General features: G+C 42.6%; 1 protein-coding gene across 1 annotated transcript in view; it reads right to left on the bottom strand.

Moving 5' to 3' along the window:
* Positions 1-547: 547 nt before the first annotated feature.
* GCSH (glycine cleavage system protein H) overlaps positions 548-17,181 on the bottom strand; it is a 34,081-nt gene continuing 17,447 nt past the window's right edge. Inside the window, exons 2-5 of the mRNA XM_073605506.1 lie at positions 16,131-16,210; positions 14,708-14,771; positions 9,647-9,778; positions 548-1,121 (exon numbers count right to left, since the gene is read on the bottom strand). Of these exons, the coding sequence (XP_073461607.1) occupies positions 1,021-1,121; positions 9,647-9,778; positions 14,708-14,771; positions 16,131-16,210 (377 nt within the window). The 3' untranslated portion in view covers positions 548-1,020. The remainder of the gene's footprint in view (positions 1,122-9,646; positions 9,779-14,707; positions 14,772-16,130; positions 16,211-17,181) is intronic.

Raw genomic sequence — 17,181 nt, 5'->3', positions numbered from 1 at the left:
ATTTAGAAAACTGAGGTCCACATCTGGTCCATTTTATTTTGTGTCAAATAGAATTATCATTCTTAGTTCAAAAGTTTACCTTTCCTGAGTAGTTTTGAAGTTCCCTATAAGAACTAAAACGTGTCTTCCATAGTGCGGTCTGGTTGTGAGAAATGATGTTCCAGGTGTGCAGAAATACTATTCCTTATGCTCTTTAATGGTGTGTCTGCGTAAATTTGTAATTTCTGTCCTGTTTCCCCAACATAAGATCACTTGCTGCATATTGTGCATTGGATGAGGTAAACAACATTGCTGTAGTAACTGTCTTATTAACATTCTGCTATAACTTTGTGCATTAGTACTGCTTAGACCTTGGACATTGAAGAAGTGGTATACCATGAAAGCTTTCCTGAAAATTTGGATGTTAGTGCAAATAAAAATTAAAATCACGGACCCTGCTCAATTGTTTCTAAAATAAGGATAAAGCAAACCATTTGTCAAATATGTAAAAGAAACATCAGAAACTCATCTCGGTGGATTACTACAAGGAAACAACAACGCCAGCAGACAAGGTGTCAATGTTTTTATTACACAGTATTATTGGTAAACCTGCAGTGGGGCTTTTACGGTCATTCATCATGATTACCAAAAAAATATCATCTTCATTAAACACATTGTTTTCATTTACAATGATTCCGGTACAGGAAAAATATGGCAGTCTTCGGAAAGTATCAAATCTAGTCTTCAAAATTGAAGGGAAGCACACAAAGGGAACCAATATAAAGACTATCCTATTCGGATAATTATAGTTGTATTTACTGTAAAATTTCAGAGTAATTTCTCCTTTAAAATAATAAAAACCACAAAATTAGGAGGATCCTGAAGCTGCTTCTGTGTCGGCCAGTCCAACTTAGGTTACATGGCAGGAAGCTTAGTTAACAGTTACCTCTGTAGTAGGCACATAGCGCCAACATGGGCGTAAACCGCTACTCTGACTCTAAACATGGCTAAGATGTCTAGCTGGACATATTCCTTCATGGATCAGTGTTCCTCAATGGACTTCACATATTTCTCATATGCATCTTCACTCATCAGATCATCCAGTTCAGAGGGAACATCTACAGTCATCTTTATTAACCATCCTGTAGGCAAGAAACAGTACATGAGTAAGGGTCAGTCAGCAATGGCAAATCTCATCTCCACCCACACAACAGCACTTTAGAAACAGAAAAAAAAACTGAACAAAAAAAATTGTTCTGAACGATCTTTTTAAAAAGAACCCCACACATTTGCTTTCTACAATTCAGTGACACATTTCCTATGCCCTATGAATATGCACAGTAAAATGAATCACTGCTTGCAGGCAGCAAGGTATTAATGCAGGGTTAAGAAACCTTCTAGAGGTGGAGACCTACCTGAACAACTTGGGAGAAGAAGTCAAAGATCACAGGGCACAGTGTCGCCTCCTCACACCTGATTTAAATCCCCAATTGCCGTACTATCATGTCACAATCGTGTGCATCGAACGGCAATCATGGGTTTAAATCTGGTGGTGAGGAGGCAACACATCACGAATGTATATGCTACACCCACTAATCATGACAGGGCGTATAACTCTTGCTGCGGCTGCAACATGTGTGCACCCCTGGACACTGCAGCTAAAAGGGATGCGGTTGGGGTGGGGTGATAAAAACACATCTTAAATTGTACCACACCCCAAGCTGCAAATGTAAATGAAACCCTTACTGTTCTGAGCCCCCTATAAGGCTGCTTTCACATTGATGTGCTGTAGCTTTGCCATAGAATTCTGTTATATCCTCCAGGTGTGGTGCACTTTCTGAAAGCGTACCAAAACTCCTGCATTCAGAAAGTGCATCAAACCCACAGGATATAATAGAAGTCTATGGCTAAACACAGCAAACCCTCAGGAAAGCTACAGGCACACTGTAATGCACCTGTGGTGTGGGTAAACTGCAGCACATCAGTGTGAAAGCAGCCCTATACTATTATGCCTGATGTATTGCTTCACACTGACCTGAAGATCTCTTCTTTCCTGCTGCTGGCAACACTCTGGAGAACGCTAGCCGGGATAAGAGGTGGAGTGCATTTGTTATCACTCCGCATGGGACAGAAGCCAGTACTGCAAAGGAGGCGTCGGCTTATGCGGCTCTTACTTCCTACTACAGCTCCAACTTTACAAGTAGTCCCTCTGAATTGCACGTGGTTTGATGCTCTGGAATGGCGGGTCAGCAAGCCCAGGCCGCAATCTACCAGTCACGTGTCCGTAATCTACTGGTAGATCACAATCTACAGGTTGCTGACCCCGTACTAAAGGAACGAACAGAGGAAAGCTGCAATACATGCAGGGAATCCAGGAAGTTGTGGAAAGAGATGGGCAGAAGACAGGCAGCACTCACAACATGAAAGGAGATTTTCAACTAAGCTTATAATGGACGGGGGCGTGGCCGGATGGTGAAAAGAGCAGTCGCATAGACACACAGCTCCGGCTCCCAACGACCATCCTACAGCTATCCTGGGTCCTAGATCCTCGTGGAAGACATCCTCCGGTTCCCCACGGCTGTGGGCATCCTCCAGACTGGCTGACATGGTGAAATACGGGCCGCCGCGGCCCTCACACACGGCGGAACAACTAGCGCGGTTCCGGAGGCAAAATGGCGCCGAGACACATGCAGGGCACTCAGACGCGCTGCAGCCCTCCTCCTCAGCCATCCAGGACTCTGTAACAGGGGTGAGTGCATCTGTTCCTGCTATATTCCGCACACCTACAGAACCCCTGCAGACACCAGAATCACAGCAATCTGCTGAATTTAGTCAGACCACAGACTCCCCCCATGCTGAGCCTACATTATCTACAATTATGCTGGCTATTCAGGACTGCAAGGCCTCCCTCTCCACTCAAATAGCCTCTATCCGTATGGACTTTTCTTTATTGAAACAAGATGTCCAGAATCTCAGAGACCGCACAGGGGATGCTGAGGAACGGATTAGTACATTAGAAGACACTGTACACCCCATGTCTGTTACTATACGTGATACCACAAGTGAGATGGCGGCACTACGCACTAAAATCGACGATTTGGAAAATCGCTCTTGCAGGAACAATCTCAGATTTGTGGGTTTCCCAGAACGCGCGGAAGGTTCCCATCCTGAAAAGTTTCTTTATTCATGGCTGCGGGACATTTTCGGTAAAGATGCACCCTCATTCTCACATGTTATAGAACGTGCACATCGCACTCCCCCTCGTCCACCCCCAGTGGGAGCCCCACCGCAAACCATCATAGCACGTATCCTTAACTTTCAAGATAAAGTTGCCATCCTACGTCTGGCACGTGAAAAAGGCCCGCTCTCATTCAATGGCAATAATATCTCTGTTTATCCGGACTTTTCTGCGGAAGTTCAACGCCAGCGGATCTCCTTCTCAGCAGTGAAGTCTAGATTGCGCACAGAAGGTCTCTCCTACGCCATGCTTTTCCCTGCTAAATTGCGCATTATCCATGAAGGTAGGGCCCACTTCTATACTAATCCTAAGGAGGCCATGAAATGGCTGAATGATCATTATGGTGCAGCACATAGAAGCAGAGGAGACTGAGGACACTCTTAACCTGCAAGGAAAGATCTACATCCTGCTATGCAAGTTACAGCGTCAACAATCTGCATGTCCCCTTATTGCAATGAGGGAGTTTCTCCCCCCCCTTTTTTTTTTTTTTTTGGTTTCTTTCCCCTTTTCATATACCCTTTTTTTTGGGGTCCCTTCTACTTTACAACCCAGCCTGCATTGCTACGATTTGCATCTTGTGAGGACCTGCATACTGGAACAATCATACCAGAACAATTATCCACCAAAGAAGGGGGAGAGGAAGGATATTATTTTCCTTTTTTTTTTTTTTTTTTTCTCTCTCCTCTTCTACACCATTCCTTTTGTTTTGTCTTTTTCTCCATGTGAACAACCAGCTTATCTACCCTTCAACAGGACTTGTCTACTAGGGGGAGGGGAATAGAGAGAAAGAGGATTTTTTTTTTTTTTTTCTCTCTCTCTTTCTCTCTCTTCCCTCTCTCTTCGGTCAATAGTTGGGAGCCTCACCAGACCCCACGTTACCCCCCTTACCAGCTTGTGGCGAGGCCACGGTACAGTTTTTTTCTTCCGCAGTTCCTAGTTAGGAAGGACTTTTAGTATAGGGATCCAAAGCTTGCTGTGTTTGGGATGGCTAAGCGGGGTGGGGGGCACGAAGGTTTAAAGAAAAAGGTGATTGGGGTTTTTTTTCATGTTTTTTGTTTTTCCCTCCCCTTTTTATTTTTTATGTCCTTTCTAACACACCTATATCATTTGCTAATGGAAGGTCATCAAAAATATACCGGGTTATTACATGTAGAGGTTTATTAACACCTCTGTGGTCATTTATATGTCCAATGTTTTTTTCTAAGGTAAAGCAGGGAAAATGTTCATGGTCCATGTTACCTTATCGGCAGACCCACGCATTTTTTTGTTATGTGCTTGTGTGTGCTTCAGGTGGCGCGGCCTATCTACTTATATTGATACCAACTCAGAGGTTTACTTATGCATCTTTACCACTTCCTGTTTTATTATGGCACAACCCCTTAGGATAGTCTCCTGGAACACTAGGGGCCTGAATGCACCTCAGAAAAGATCCTTGGTTTTTTCTGTACTAAAAAAATGTCACCCTCACATTATTTGCCTCCAGGAGACTCACCTGACAGGTTCTAAGGTACGGGCTCTAAAACGTCCCTGGCTCTCTAAGCTATATCATGCCACCCACACTAACTACTCAAGAGGTGTATCTATACTCCTGGCTAAATCCCTTCCAGCTGAATTAATTAGTGTTAAAACAGACCCAGAGGGGAGGTATATTGTTCTTATATTACGAATTTCTACTATAATCTTTACATTGGTGAACGTCTATGTTCCCACTCCATTCTCAGTGGAAGTACTCTCTAAATTATCCCTGCACTTACTGAATAGACCCTTGGGCCCTCTGCTTTATATAGGGGATTTTAATGCAGTCCTGGACCCAACGGTGGATCGCTTGGGTGGGGGAGGCAGATCTTTTCCCTCCTTTGTAGACTGGGCTCAGGTTCATGGACTGACGGAGGTGTGGCGATGGAAACATCCGGAGAAACGCCAATTTTCCTGCCATTCGGATTCCTTCCATACTATGTCTAGGCTAGATATGGCTTTTGCGTCGACGGAGACCCTTCCGGTCGTCTCCGCCGTCTCATACCTGCCCAGGGGGGTTTCCGATCATGCCCCCTTGTCTGTGTCCCTTCTCATCCTTCCAGGTTCGGGACCTGTTTTGTGGCGCCTGAATTCATACTGGCTGGAAGACGAGATAGTGCAGGGTGAGTGTAGGACGAGTATTTCTAACTACTGGAAGCAAAACTTAGACAAAGTAGACCCCCCCACGGAGTGGGATGCGTTTAAGTCCACATTAAGAGGTACCTTTATGTCTATTACAGGAATTCTACGTAAAAATAACAAGATGCGCACTGAGGAATTAGAAAATGCTATGTTAAGTGCAGAATCTGCCTATGCCTCTAACCCTGTCTCTGACACTAGAGAGACATGGCTACAGTGCCGTAGGGAATATGAAATTCGTTTGCTGGATCTCACACAAAAACGCATGTTGTATGTCTCACAAAAATCGTTTGAATATGGTAATAAAGCAGGACGTCTCTTGGCATATCTGACCAAACCTGAGCATACCCCCATTTCTATACCACGAATCCTGACTGCTCAAGGTACGATCAGTGACAGCCCACGGGATATCCTAGACTCCTTTCTAAATTTTTACAGTAAATTGTACACTTCCAGGGTTGACTATGACGACTCCCAGTTGTCTGACTATCTGGCTGACATATCCCTTCCCTCCCTGTCAGATGAGGGACGAGACATGTTAGAGGAACCTATCACGGTAGAAGAGATTGCAGCAGCTATCTCCCAAATGCCGGCACATAAAACCCCCGGACCTGATGGTTTCCCGACTGAATGGTATGCTAAGTTCAAGGATCTCCTATCCCCCTTCCTTCTCCGAACCTATAACAAAGCCCTGGAGGCTGGGATCCTTCCTCCATCAATGAGGGAGGCTTTGATAGTTCTTCTGCTGAAGCCCCGCAGGGACCCACTTCACTGTGAATCTTACCGTCCAATTTCACTTATAAACGTGGACGTTAAGATTCTGGCCAAGATATTAGCAAATCGTTTAAATACTGTGGTCACATCTTTGGTCAATAGCGACCAGGGTGGATTTATCCCGGGCAGGTCTACCAGAATGAACATACGCAGATTGTTCCATAACTTGCAGTATCCACATGACTGCCCTTCTACACGTGTCATTGTGTCACTGGACACCTGTAAAGCATTTGACAGTGTGGAATGGCCGTACCTCTTTCGGGTGTTGCAGAAGTATGGTTTTGGTCCCCGAGTGATAAAATGGATAAAAATTCTATACACCTCCCCAACGGCTAAGATAAGGGTTAATTCATTTATTACTGACTCCTTCCCAATTACTAGGGGCACTCGACAGGGGTGCCCATTGTCACCTCTGTTATTTGCTCTGGCTATGGAACCGCTTGCAGTTCGCATTCGCTCCTCCCCTATAATTAAAGGCCTCCCAATTGAAAATATAGAAGAGCGCATTTCTCTTTACGCAGACGATACACTGGTATATCTGGCAGATGCTGATGAGTCTTTGGGGGCGTTACTGGAAGAGGTCAAGACCTTCGGGGACTACTCAGGATTCCGAGTTAACTGGGATAAGTCCAGTCTTTTCCCTTTAGATGTGAGTGACCCCCCTCAGGTGCACCCAGACTCTAAGCTTCAAGTGGTGTCTTCTTTTAGATATCTTGGGGTGTTGGTTCAGGCTCCTTTATCTTTGTATGCCACTAATAATCTTGACCCTTTGCTGACCCGCCTCCAGGAGCAAACTAAACAATGGATGGATCTACCGTTAGACCTCATGGGGAGGGCCAATATACTTAAAATGATTTATTTACCTAGACTACTCTATATCCTCTCTAACTACCCATGTAAAATATCCAAAGCTACTTTCAAACGCATGGATACGATGTGTACTTCTTTCCTGTGGAGGGGCGGATCCCCCAAAGTGGCACTGGAGACCTTGAGGTTACCAGCCCATCTGGCAGGCCTAGCATTCCCTAACTTTTTCCTTTACTACATGGCATCTCAGCTGGTGCACATACATGACTGGATGAATCCAGATCCAGCTAATGCCTGTACAGCCACAGAGGGGGCTATCGCATCCTCCCATGAAACCTTACATAACATAATATATAGAGGTCAGGTCCCAGACCGCCCTGGAACCTCTCTGCTCTCAGTCTCCCTCTCACTGTTTAAACACATTACTACAAAAATATCGAAACATCCTTGGACAAAATCCCCTAATAACCCCTTGTGGTTCAATCCCAATCTGCAAGAACTATACTCTTTTCCAGATGCCAATCGTTGGTATTCAAAAGGAGTTAAATATCTATGCCATTTATATACTACGCAGGGCTTTAAAACCTTCTCTCAGTTGAGTACAGACTTTGATCTACCAAAATCTCATTTATTTTATTATTATCAACTTAGACATGCCATACATACCCAATTCGGTACCCTAGATGATGTCACTGATCTGCCTCCACTGGAAAAACTACTTAGGCAACCAGAACCCTCTAAATTAGTTTCCACCTATTACGCAGCTTTAGTGACTGACTCAAACCCTAGGTTTCACAGAGCACAGGAGAGGTGGGAGACATTAGATATTGATATGGCAAACGACGATTGGACAGAATTTAGTGACACATATAAAACCTCTGTCATTTCCTCCCGAGACCGTATTATACAAATTAAAATTTTTCATCAAACTCACCTCACCCCGGCCAGACTGCATAGGATGGGTCTATTGCCATCAGCTGTCTGTTTCCGAGGCTGCGGCCAGGAGGCAGACTTTTTACATTGCTTCTGGTCATGCCCAATAGTTAGTGACTTCTGGGAAGAAGTGGGTGGTTTTATTTCAACTGTGTTGGGCCTTCCCAATATAATACACCCTAAGAACTGCTTATTGGGAGTATTTGGAGATTTACACATACCATCACATGCCAAGAGACTGCTCCGTATTCTTTATTTTTATGTTAAAAAATCTATTCTACTGTCCTGGAAAGGTGCACAGGCCTCTTTGAAGTCCATCTGGCTAAAACTTATCAATGACTCTATTCCATTATACAAACTAACCTTTGAAATTCGTAAAAGAAATAAAACCTTTTATAAAATCTGGGGGAAATGGTTGGATAGTCCACTAACTCTTTCCAAAAATTGAATACAATTGATCATTGATAGGCCGTGCCACAGGGACCCCAAGTGCCAGGTCCATTACTATGGTAATGCTGTGTAAAAATGCATATATCTGACTGTTGCGATTACCAATTTCCTAACTCTTTTGAAACGAAATAACATGCCTACAATGACCTGTGTGATCTACCCACTGATTGTATATCGCCTGTGTATACTGAATGGATCAGATATTCATGTGTGTTTTGTTTTTTTTTTGTCTTTTTTTTTTTTTTTTCTTTGTGACTGTTTTGTGTCTGTTGGTTCGTGTAGAACCTAAAACCAATAAAAATATCTTTAAAAAAAAAAAAGCTTATAATGGACTGTCAAAAATAAACATTGTTTGTATTCGTCTATTGATCAAAGCACAGGCTGCACACATTTCACCATACATGTCTCCACATGAGGGGGTGGGTTTCTGCGAATACACTGAAACTTTTGATGGTGCCCACTACAATTCTTTCAAAAAGGTTCATATGGTGGTCTATGCAGAATGGAAGGCATCAAAGCCAGAAGCTTTCTACTGAAGTAGCTACTGAACACAGCACTCAAGCACTGAAATTCAGGCACCTCCAGGAAAAAGGATTTTCAGGAGAAATTGGTTTCTGATTCTTGATAACACAAAAAGATTTTAATCTACTGCAGCTCTCAGTAGTTTTTCTTTTTTTTATGTCGTGGTCGGGAGCACTACATAGGAGGAGAGCCAACCAGGTACAGGGTTTCTGGTTTTCTTGGAAGGCCACTCTAACAACTAAAAGTATCCCTTTTTTGTAGGTTATCAGATTTAAGGCCCTTTCACACGGGCGGTTTGCAGGCGCTATTGCGCTAATAATAGCGCCTGCAAACTGACCTGAAAGTGTCGCTGCTTTGATTCCAGTGTGAAAGCCCCGAGGGCTTTCACACTGGAGCGGTGCGCTAGCAGGACGGGAAAAAAAAGTCCTGCTAGCAGCATCTTCGGAGCGGTGAAGGAGCGGAGTGTATACCGCTCCTTCACCGCTCCTGCCCTGCCCCTATACCACCGGCAAAGCACCTCTGCAGAGGCGCTTTGCGGTGGTTTTTAACCCTTTCTCGGCCGCTAGCGCGGGGGGGTAAAACCGCCCCACTAGCGGCTGAATATCGACGTTAAAGCGCCGCTTACAATAGCGGCGCTTTACCGCCGACGCTGCCCCAGTGTGAAAGGGCCCTTACAGTAACCTTTCCGCAGATAGTGAAATATGAGGTAGACCATGCTGTATAGTAATGACATGACCACAGAAAGGACAAATCTAAATACAACTCTACTTTGCATACGTTTGGGTTTACCTTCATCATAGCAGGATTTGTTCACCAGGCCGGGGTTGTCAGCTAGGGCTCCATTTGTATCTGTTACTTCTCCCGTCAGTGGAGAAAATAGTTCACTAGCTGCCTTTACACTTTCTAAGGTTCCAAACTCGTCTATGAGAAATCAGAGATAGGTTATAAGATGCCCAAATGTAAAAGTGACTCATACAAATCAAGTACACTGTGTAGAGGCATAGCACTACTTCAAAACAAGCACATAACCAAATATGTAAGATTATTTGTTCTGAAAGGGCCTGTACTACAAAAAAGTATACAGATTGATAAAACCAAAGCCAACCTTTCTGCATCAATAGCTATTTAAAGTGTAACTCCACTTTTGTTGAGAAAAAAAAATCCCCTCTGGGTGATCTGTGCATTAGACCCCTTTCACACTGAGGCACTTTCCATGCGCTATAGAGCTAAAAATAACGTCTGCAAAGCGCCTCTTCTTTCACTCCTGGAGAGGTGCACTGGCAGGACGCTAAAAAAAGTCCTGCAAGCAGCATCTTTTAGGCGCTGTAGGAGCAGTGCTTTTAACCCTTTTTCGGCCATTAGCAGGGGTTAAAAGCACCCCGCTAGCGGCCAAAAAGCACTGCAAAAGCGATGGTAAAGCGCTGCTATGAGTAGCGTCATTTTACCGCCGACGCCGCCAGTATGAAAGTGCCCTTAGAGACAAGACATATAATGTGGCCCAAGTTCTCAAAGTTCCTGCTGCACTGATGAGTCTATGATAAAAAGTCTTCACTACATCAGTTATGTAGCTGCAGCAAAAAGAAAGGAAAAGTCCACTGTTCCAGGGCCAGACTTATCAAAGGGATATGCAAAAGAAGAAAAAGATACAGGCGTCTCTGAGTGTAGACTGTTAGATTGTATTCAAATTTCACAAGAAGTAAACTTGCGTGTTAGAAACCAATAACAGGCACATCATGGTGTAAGTATTGTCTGGTGGTGCACCAATCACACGAGTCCATGATATAGAGCTGTCCCAGCCGCTCTGACGTCTGTGTTGGCCGGTGTTCCGTCAAAATAGGCAATTCATCAAGATCTCCAATTACGTCACTTCCGGATACTGTAAACCGTCAGTAACTGGAGATTTCAACAACTTGCTGTTTTGACATAACACCGGCACCCGTATACACTCCGGTACACGGTATTAAGAGGGGATATTGTTAGTCTGCTCTGATACTAACAAATTGGCCCCCTCCGCGGCGGCGACAACTTTTTCCTCCTTACCCGCTGTTGTGTCAAAAGAACAAAGTCTTCGTGTACCGGCTTGTCAGTGTTGTGTCAAAATGGCAAGTCATCGAAATCTCCAATTACTGGTTTACATCAACCGGAAGTGATGTAATTGGAGATCTTGATGAATTGCCTATTTTGACAGAATATCGGCAAGAGGGTAGAGTGATGGGAGAAAGCTGGGCTGAGGCTTGGAAAGCTCCCTGGACTGCAGCACTGGTCAGGATGACGTCACCGGCGTGTTTATGACGCGTTTCCAAGCTGGCGCACCTTTGTGGTGGGAGGAATGCATGCTCTTTTTTCAAGCTAACAAGAACAAAGGCTGTATATGTATTTATATAATGTTGGTACTGCCATCTAGTGGGGAAAAAAAAAAAAATTCAACATGCAGCATTCACTATGTTAGTGCTGCCATCTAGTGGTGAAAATTTAAAATGGCTTCAAATTTAAAACTTCAAAAAGCAGCATTAACCAATTATATAAGGAAAATACAATTTTACATGAATTGGAGATAATATCAGGTTAAAACATGGCACAACAAAATAAATATGCAAATGAAAATAACAACAATCTTTCATGGATATACGTCTTACATTTATCGTAAAATCAGTAAACATAGAATTAAAATTAGACAGAGATAGAATACAGCAATTATATCCGTATTGCTACATTTGCTAGGTACCAGGTGTTGTATTACTCAAAAAAAAAAAACTTGTTTTAGAAAAGGGGGGGGGGATTGGGTAAATTAACATAAAAATGTAATTAAGACATGGCTGGACCATCTCTTCTATATATGGCCCTTTGGCCCTCATGTTGATGGCATAAGGCTCAAAGGTGTTGCAATACCCAATGATAAGGACTGGGGTCTTAAGATGACTCCTATTTACTTCATTAATATGGTCCAGGGAGCGTTTCAAGCCTCAGCCACAGCTTTCTCCCATCTCTCCACCATCTTTCCGGCCAACACAGCCGTCAGATCGGCTGGGACAGCTCTATATCACGGACCCGTGCGATTGGTGCACCACCGGAAGATCCTTACACCGTGATGTGCCCGTTATTGCTTTCCAACATGTGAGTTTACTTATTGTGAAATTTTAATACAATCTTACAGTCTACACTCAGAGGTGCCTGTATCTTTATCTTCTTTTGATCATTAATTGCATTACAGAGATTTTAATAAACTTTGTTGCAGATTCCTACCTTTTGTTATGCTGAAAAAAATCTCTGTGTGTTTGTCTGTGTCCATGTGGTAAGTGAATCTAATGGGAGTGATTTCATAATTATCATTTAGTTGCTGCACCTGCAGGGCTCTGAGGAAAGTGTCAGGGTCTGCATTCCTATAGCTGTGATTTCCTATTGGGAGTATCTCACGAAAAAAATGACATTTTTGTTGCAGGGGATGCCTGTAGTATGGCTCGTTTCTTAGTGCAGACTTCTGTACACCGAAACATCAATTCCTGCTTTTCCCAGAACACCTTCAGGTAGCCATATTGCATTCTACAGAAAATTACAGGAGCTACAGATTTAAATGGAAATGTAAATTATAGATAGGTAGATTTTGTTTTTTTGCCATTCTATTTTTCCTATGAAAGTGGAGCTACCCTTTAACCGCTTGCCAACCGCCTTACGACGATATACATTGGCAGAAGGGCACGTACAGGCAGAATTACGTACTTGTACGTTCCCCTTGAAGAGGCGGTCAGCTAGCGCGCGCCCGCAGCAAGCTCCATGATGCGGGTCCCGCGGACACGTTCGCCGGGGGGATACCCGCGATCGCCTCACGGGGAGGAAGAACGGGGAGATGCTAACGTAAACAAGCATCTCCCCGTTCTGCCTAGTGACAGTGTCACTGGATCTCTGCTCTCTGTCATCGGAGCAGAAAATAGTGACGTCACATACACAGCCCATCCCCCCCACAGTTAGAAACATTCCTTAGGGCATACTTAACCCCTCCCCGCTCCCTAGTGGTTAACCCCTTCACTTCCAGTGTCATTTACACAGTAAGCAGTGCATTTTTTTTAGCACTGATCGCTGTATAAATGACAATGGTCCCAAAAATGTGTCAAAAATGTCCGATGTGTCCGCCATAATGTCGCAGTCACGATAAAAATCGCTGATCGCCGCCATTTAAAAAAAAACAAAAAAAACATTATTAATAAAAATGCCATACAACTATCCCCTATTTTGTAAACGCTATAACTTTTCCACAAACCGATCAATAATCGCTTATTGCGAATTTTTTTACCAAAAATATGTAGAAGAATACGTATCGTCCTAAACTGAGGAAAAACATTTTTTTTTATATAGTTTTGGGGGATATTTATTAAAGCAAAAAGTAAAAAAATAATGAGTTTTTTTTTTAAATTGTCGCTCTATTTTTGTTTATAGCGCAAAAAATAAAAACTGCAGAGGTGATCAAATACCACCAAAAGAAAGCTCTATTTGTGGGGAAAAAAGGACGTCAATTTTGTTTGGGAGCCACGTCGCACGACCATGCAATTGTCAGTTAAAGCGACGCAGTGCTGAATCACAAAAAGTGCTCTGGTCAGGAAGGGGGTAAATTCTTCCGGGGCTGAAGTGGTTAAAGCTATCAATTACATATTAAAAATCACCAAGACAGCAGGAAAAACATTAATTGATATGGGTCATCCTCCTTATGCCTCAGCTGATCAGATGTATGATGTACATTCACAAAGCAACTGGGGGACTTATCAGGAAGCTCCAGCCATATGTGCCAATTAAAATCACTAAGGCATTGCAGCAGAAAAAGCACTGCAGTGCCAAGTTCTTTGGTCATTTCATGTGCTTGCTTTATGAAAATCCATTTTTAATATACCATCCATACAAAGCAATTATATTTTTAACCACTTGCCAACCAAGCCAATTCTGGCATTTAAAAATCATAATTTTTTGCTAGAAAATTACTCAGAACCCCCAAATTATATATATTTTTTTAGCAGAGACCCTAGGGAATAAAATGGCGGTGTTTGCAATTTTTTTGTCACACTTTTTTTGGGGGGAAAAAAAAATACTTTAATGATGAATTTAAAAAAATACAAAACACAATAATTACCCAATTTTTTTGTATAGTGTGAAAGAGGATGTTACACCAAGTAAATAGATACCAAACATATCACCCTTTTAAATTCTTGTGAAATGGCGCCAAACTACAGTACTTAAAAATCTCCACAGGCAACGCATTTTTTTTTTTTTTTTACAGGTTACCAGTTTAGAGTTACAGAGGAGGTCTAGAAGTATGGCTCTAGCTCTAACGATCGCAGCGATACCTTACGTGTGGTTTGAACGCCGTTTACATAATTCGGGCGCAACCTACATATCACTTTTACGCCTATTACAAGGAATGTTAACATCCCTTGTAATAGGAATACTGCAAGCCAGGTCCTCTTTACAGAGAGATCTGGGGTCTATAAGTCCCCACATCTCTCCTCTATGCTGGAAAGCCCGAGAAAAAAAAAAAAGTCGATCTCAGGTTTCCGAGAAAAAAATCAATTAGAAAAATAAAACGTCAGTGTTTACATCTGCCTGCGCCAGTAGTGAAGTTATGACGTCTCTTTTGGCCTCTGACGGTCATAGAGATGGCCAGGGATGATGGCTTTTACAATGTAGGGAATCACCGGCTAAAAAAAATAAAAAATAAAAAATAGATATCTGGATGATGCTTGTAGCTGCAGGCATCATCCAGATATCTTCACTCAAAGTAAATGACGTCATATGACATCTACCCGGGGGAAGTGGATAAAAAGGTTGGAGACAATTTCCACATAAGTATAACCATGCAAGCCTTACCTAGCTTATTCAACTTGGTCCCAATCTCTGGAAGACTACAGTAAACCACATCGCCTAATGCCTCCTAGAGGGAAAAAAAAAAAAAAATACAACATATCAGTAAGAAACTAGAAGAAGCTACTAGCAGAAAACGCATTACCGGTAAATAAACAGTAGCTGAACAGTGGCGCATCAAATAATTAGTAGCTGAACATTATATTATTATATTATAATATTTAGTCCCCTTGTTCCCTACCAGCAGCCATGGGCCACATACAGACCTTTTGTATTTGTTATATGGCCCTTGGGCATCAACTGTCTGTAGTAGGTGCACAGAATGGTAAACAGTTATCCCTACTAGTCCTATGTAAACGTTTATTATAGTGTGCGCCCGTGTATGCCCATGCAAGAATGCACATGCGCACACCTGTGTTGGCACAGCCCCCTGTCCCCAATTTGACTGTTATGTGGGTGTGGATGTACAGCCCGGAATGCATGCTGTCTGAACACAGAAGAACTCCAGCAGGGCAAGCTTAGTGCAAAAGACTCACAGGTACAAGTCCTTAGAGCCTTAAAAGGTGTAATTTCCATCTTATAAATATCCAACACTATACAATTCTGGATAAATAAAAAAAATTGTCTCCAGAGGCCATGAACGATTCTCAACTTTCCCCTGATAGGAAGCCTGAACTTTACACTGTATATGCTTTAAATAGGTCGTGGGGTTCTGTAAAGCTCAGACATCCCATGATCATTTTTCAACCTGTGAGTACTTCAATTCATTAGCTGATATTTTACCTAAACCTATATCTGATTACAGAAGGGCGAGACTACATTTGCTATATCTATGGAAAACCAGTCTCTGCAGATGCCCCTGGGTGCCTAGATGCCCACTGAGAAACTGATGATGTGTATGAAGTGCATTAAATAGAACTGAAATATTGTATCAGAGGCTTAGACATAGTGATACAGTCAGATCCCAACTGTTCTGCAATAAAATGTAGACGTGCATTTAATCGCAGCACACTGTGCCGAATCACATGGAACTGTACAGCAGTGCAGCACTATACATTGCCATGAATGAAGTGAACATTTTGCACACTGCCCCCTACCGCAGCCACAAAGAACAGCTGCCAGAGAGGAAACCACAGCAGTTCACCACTCCGGCAGCTGAACATTATGTGTGATTTTTAGCCTAACTTAGTTTTTTATTTTTTTTTATAATTATATGAACAAAAGGTAACAAGTCTATCCCCCCATAAGTGAAGTAAAAAAATCTATATCATTTCTATACAACTACTCGTTTGTTCCTATTAACTGATCAAGACATCGCCACAAATATAAAATTGTGTTAAAAAAGACAAAGTCCATCCAATGACCCAGATAAGATTCCGCTACAGTTATCTGGCAGATTTCAAAGATCACATTCCAAACAAATCAGTACCTGGGCAAATTTGCTGATTCCCACAGTTCCAATCCCATTTTCAACTGCTATCCATTCATGCTTGTCTGTGAACTTTCGGGCTGAAAGAGAAGAAATAAACAGAATAAGTCTGAGGAGGATGAGCCGACAGATCAAAGTCTGACACAAATGACACCAGCGTTTCACTGTGGGTGAGAGGAGAAAAGATACAAATATACTTTTAAAATACAAGCGACCATATTAAAATATATATACGGCAAAGTGTTCAACACACCCTAGACTGCTATTTTAGCCCCCAGGTTACAGCATGAAAAGACAAGTCTCTTGATGTGGCTATTGTATTTCTGACAGCCAGCACCAGCAATTTTCTGTCTTCAATCAAAGGACGTTGGGTGGGAGGGTGGCGACAGGGACAACCATGTAGCGAGTCTCAACTGATTAAGGAACTGGCTGAAACTTGCACAGTGTATGGCCAGCTTCAGCCTTTAGGATTGTAGGTTTTCTAACAGGGTGGTACCAATAAGGCCACCCATGACTCTAATTTCAGCTAATACAGCAGGAATCTGACAAAATTTGAGCCGTTTATGACCCGCAAAAGAAAAGCTCTACATGCCCATTAAACACCCACACATGTGCCAATGTAACCATGTGTGCTGCATGTACACGGAGCAGCGTCCATCCAGCCTCAGACTAGCCACACTTACACAAATCAATACACATCACATTTAATGTATGCATAATGAAAAATAGACATATAAAACAACAACTAACACCCCCCCCCCCAAAAAAAAACAAAAAAAAACAAAAAAAACAATACTACAATAATTCTACTTGCAATTTAAAAAGCTGCATTATGTTGTTATATGATGTGAATTAGAGCTGCACAATTAATCGTCAAGAATCGTTATCACGATCTTGACTAAAGTGTTTCACAATTCTTTCTATGCAAAGAATTCTCTCTGCTCTTCTGAAGCCATCAAAAGAAAGGAAGAGAAAAACTGGGCAGGCTGCCAAGAATCAAAACAGTCTTTTTGGCTCCTTTCACACTGAGGCGCTAAAGTGCTAAAAATAG

This window comes from Aquarana catesbeiana, linkage group LG11 (assembly GCF_042186555.1).
Source record: "Aquarana catesbeiana isolate 2022-GZ linkage group LG11, ASM4218655v1, whole genome shotgun sequence".
NCBI classification, from domain to species: domain Eukaryota; kingdom Metazoa; phylum Chordata; class Amphibia; order Anura; family Ranidae; genus Aquarana; species Aquarana catesbeiana.
The sequence above is the reverse complement of the archived record's forward strand: the minus strand, read 5'-3'. Positions and strand labels throughout refer to the sequence as shown.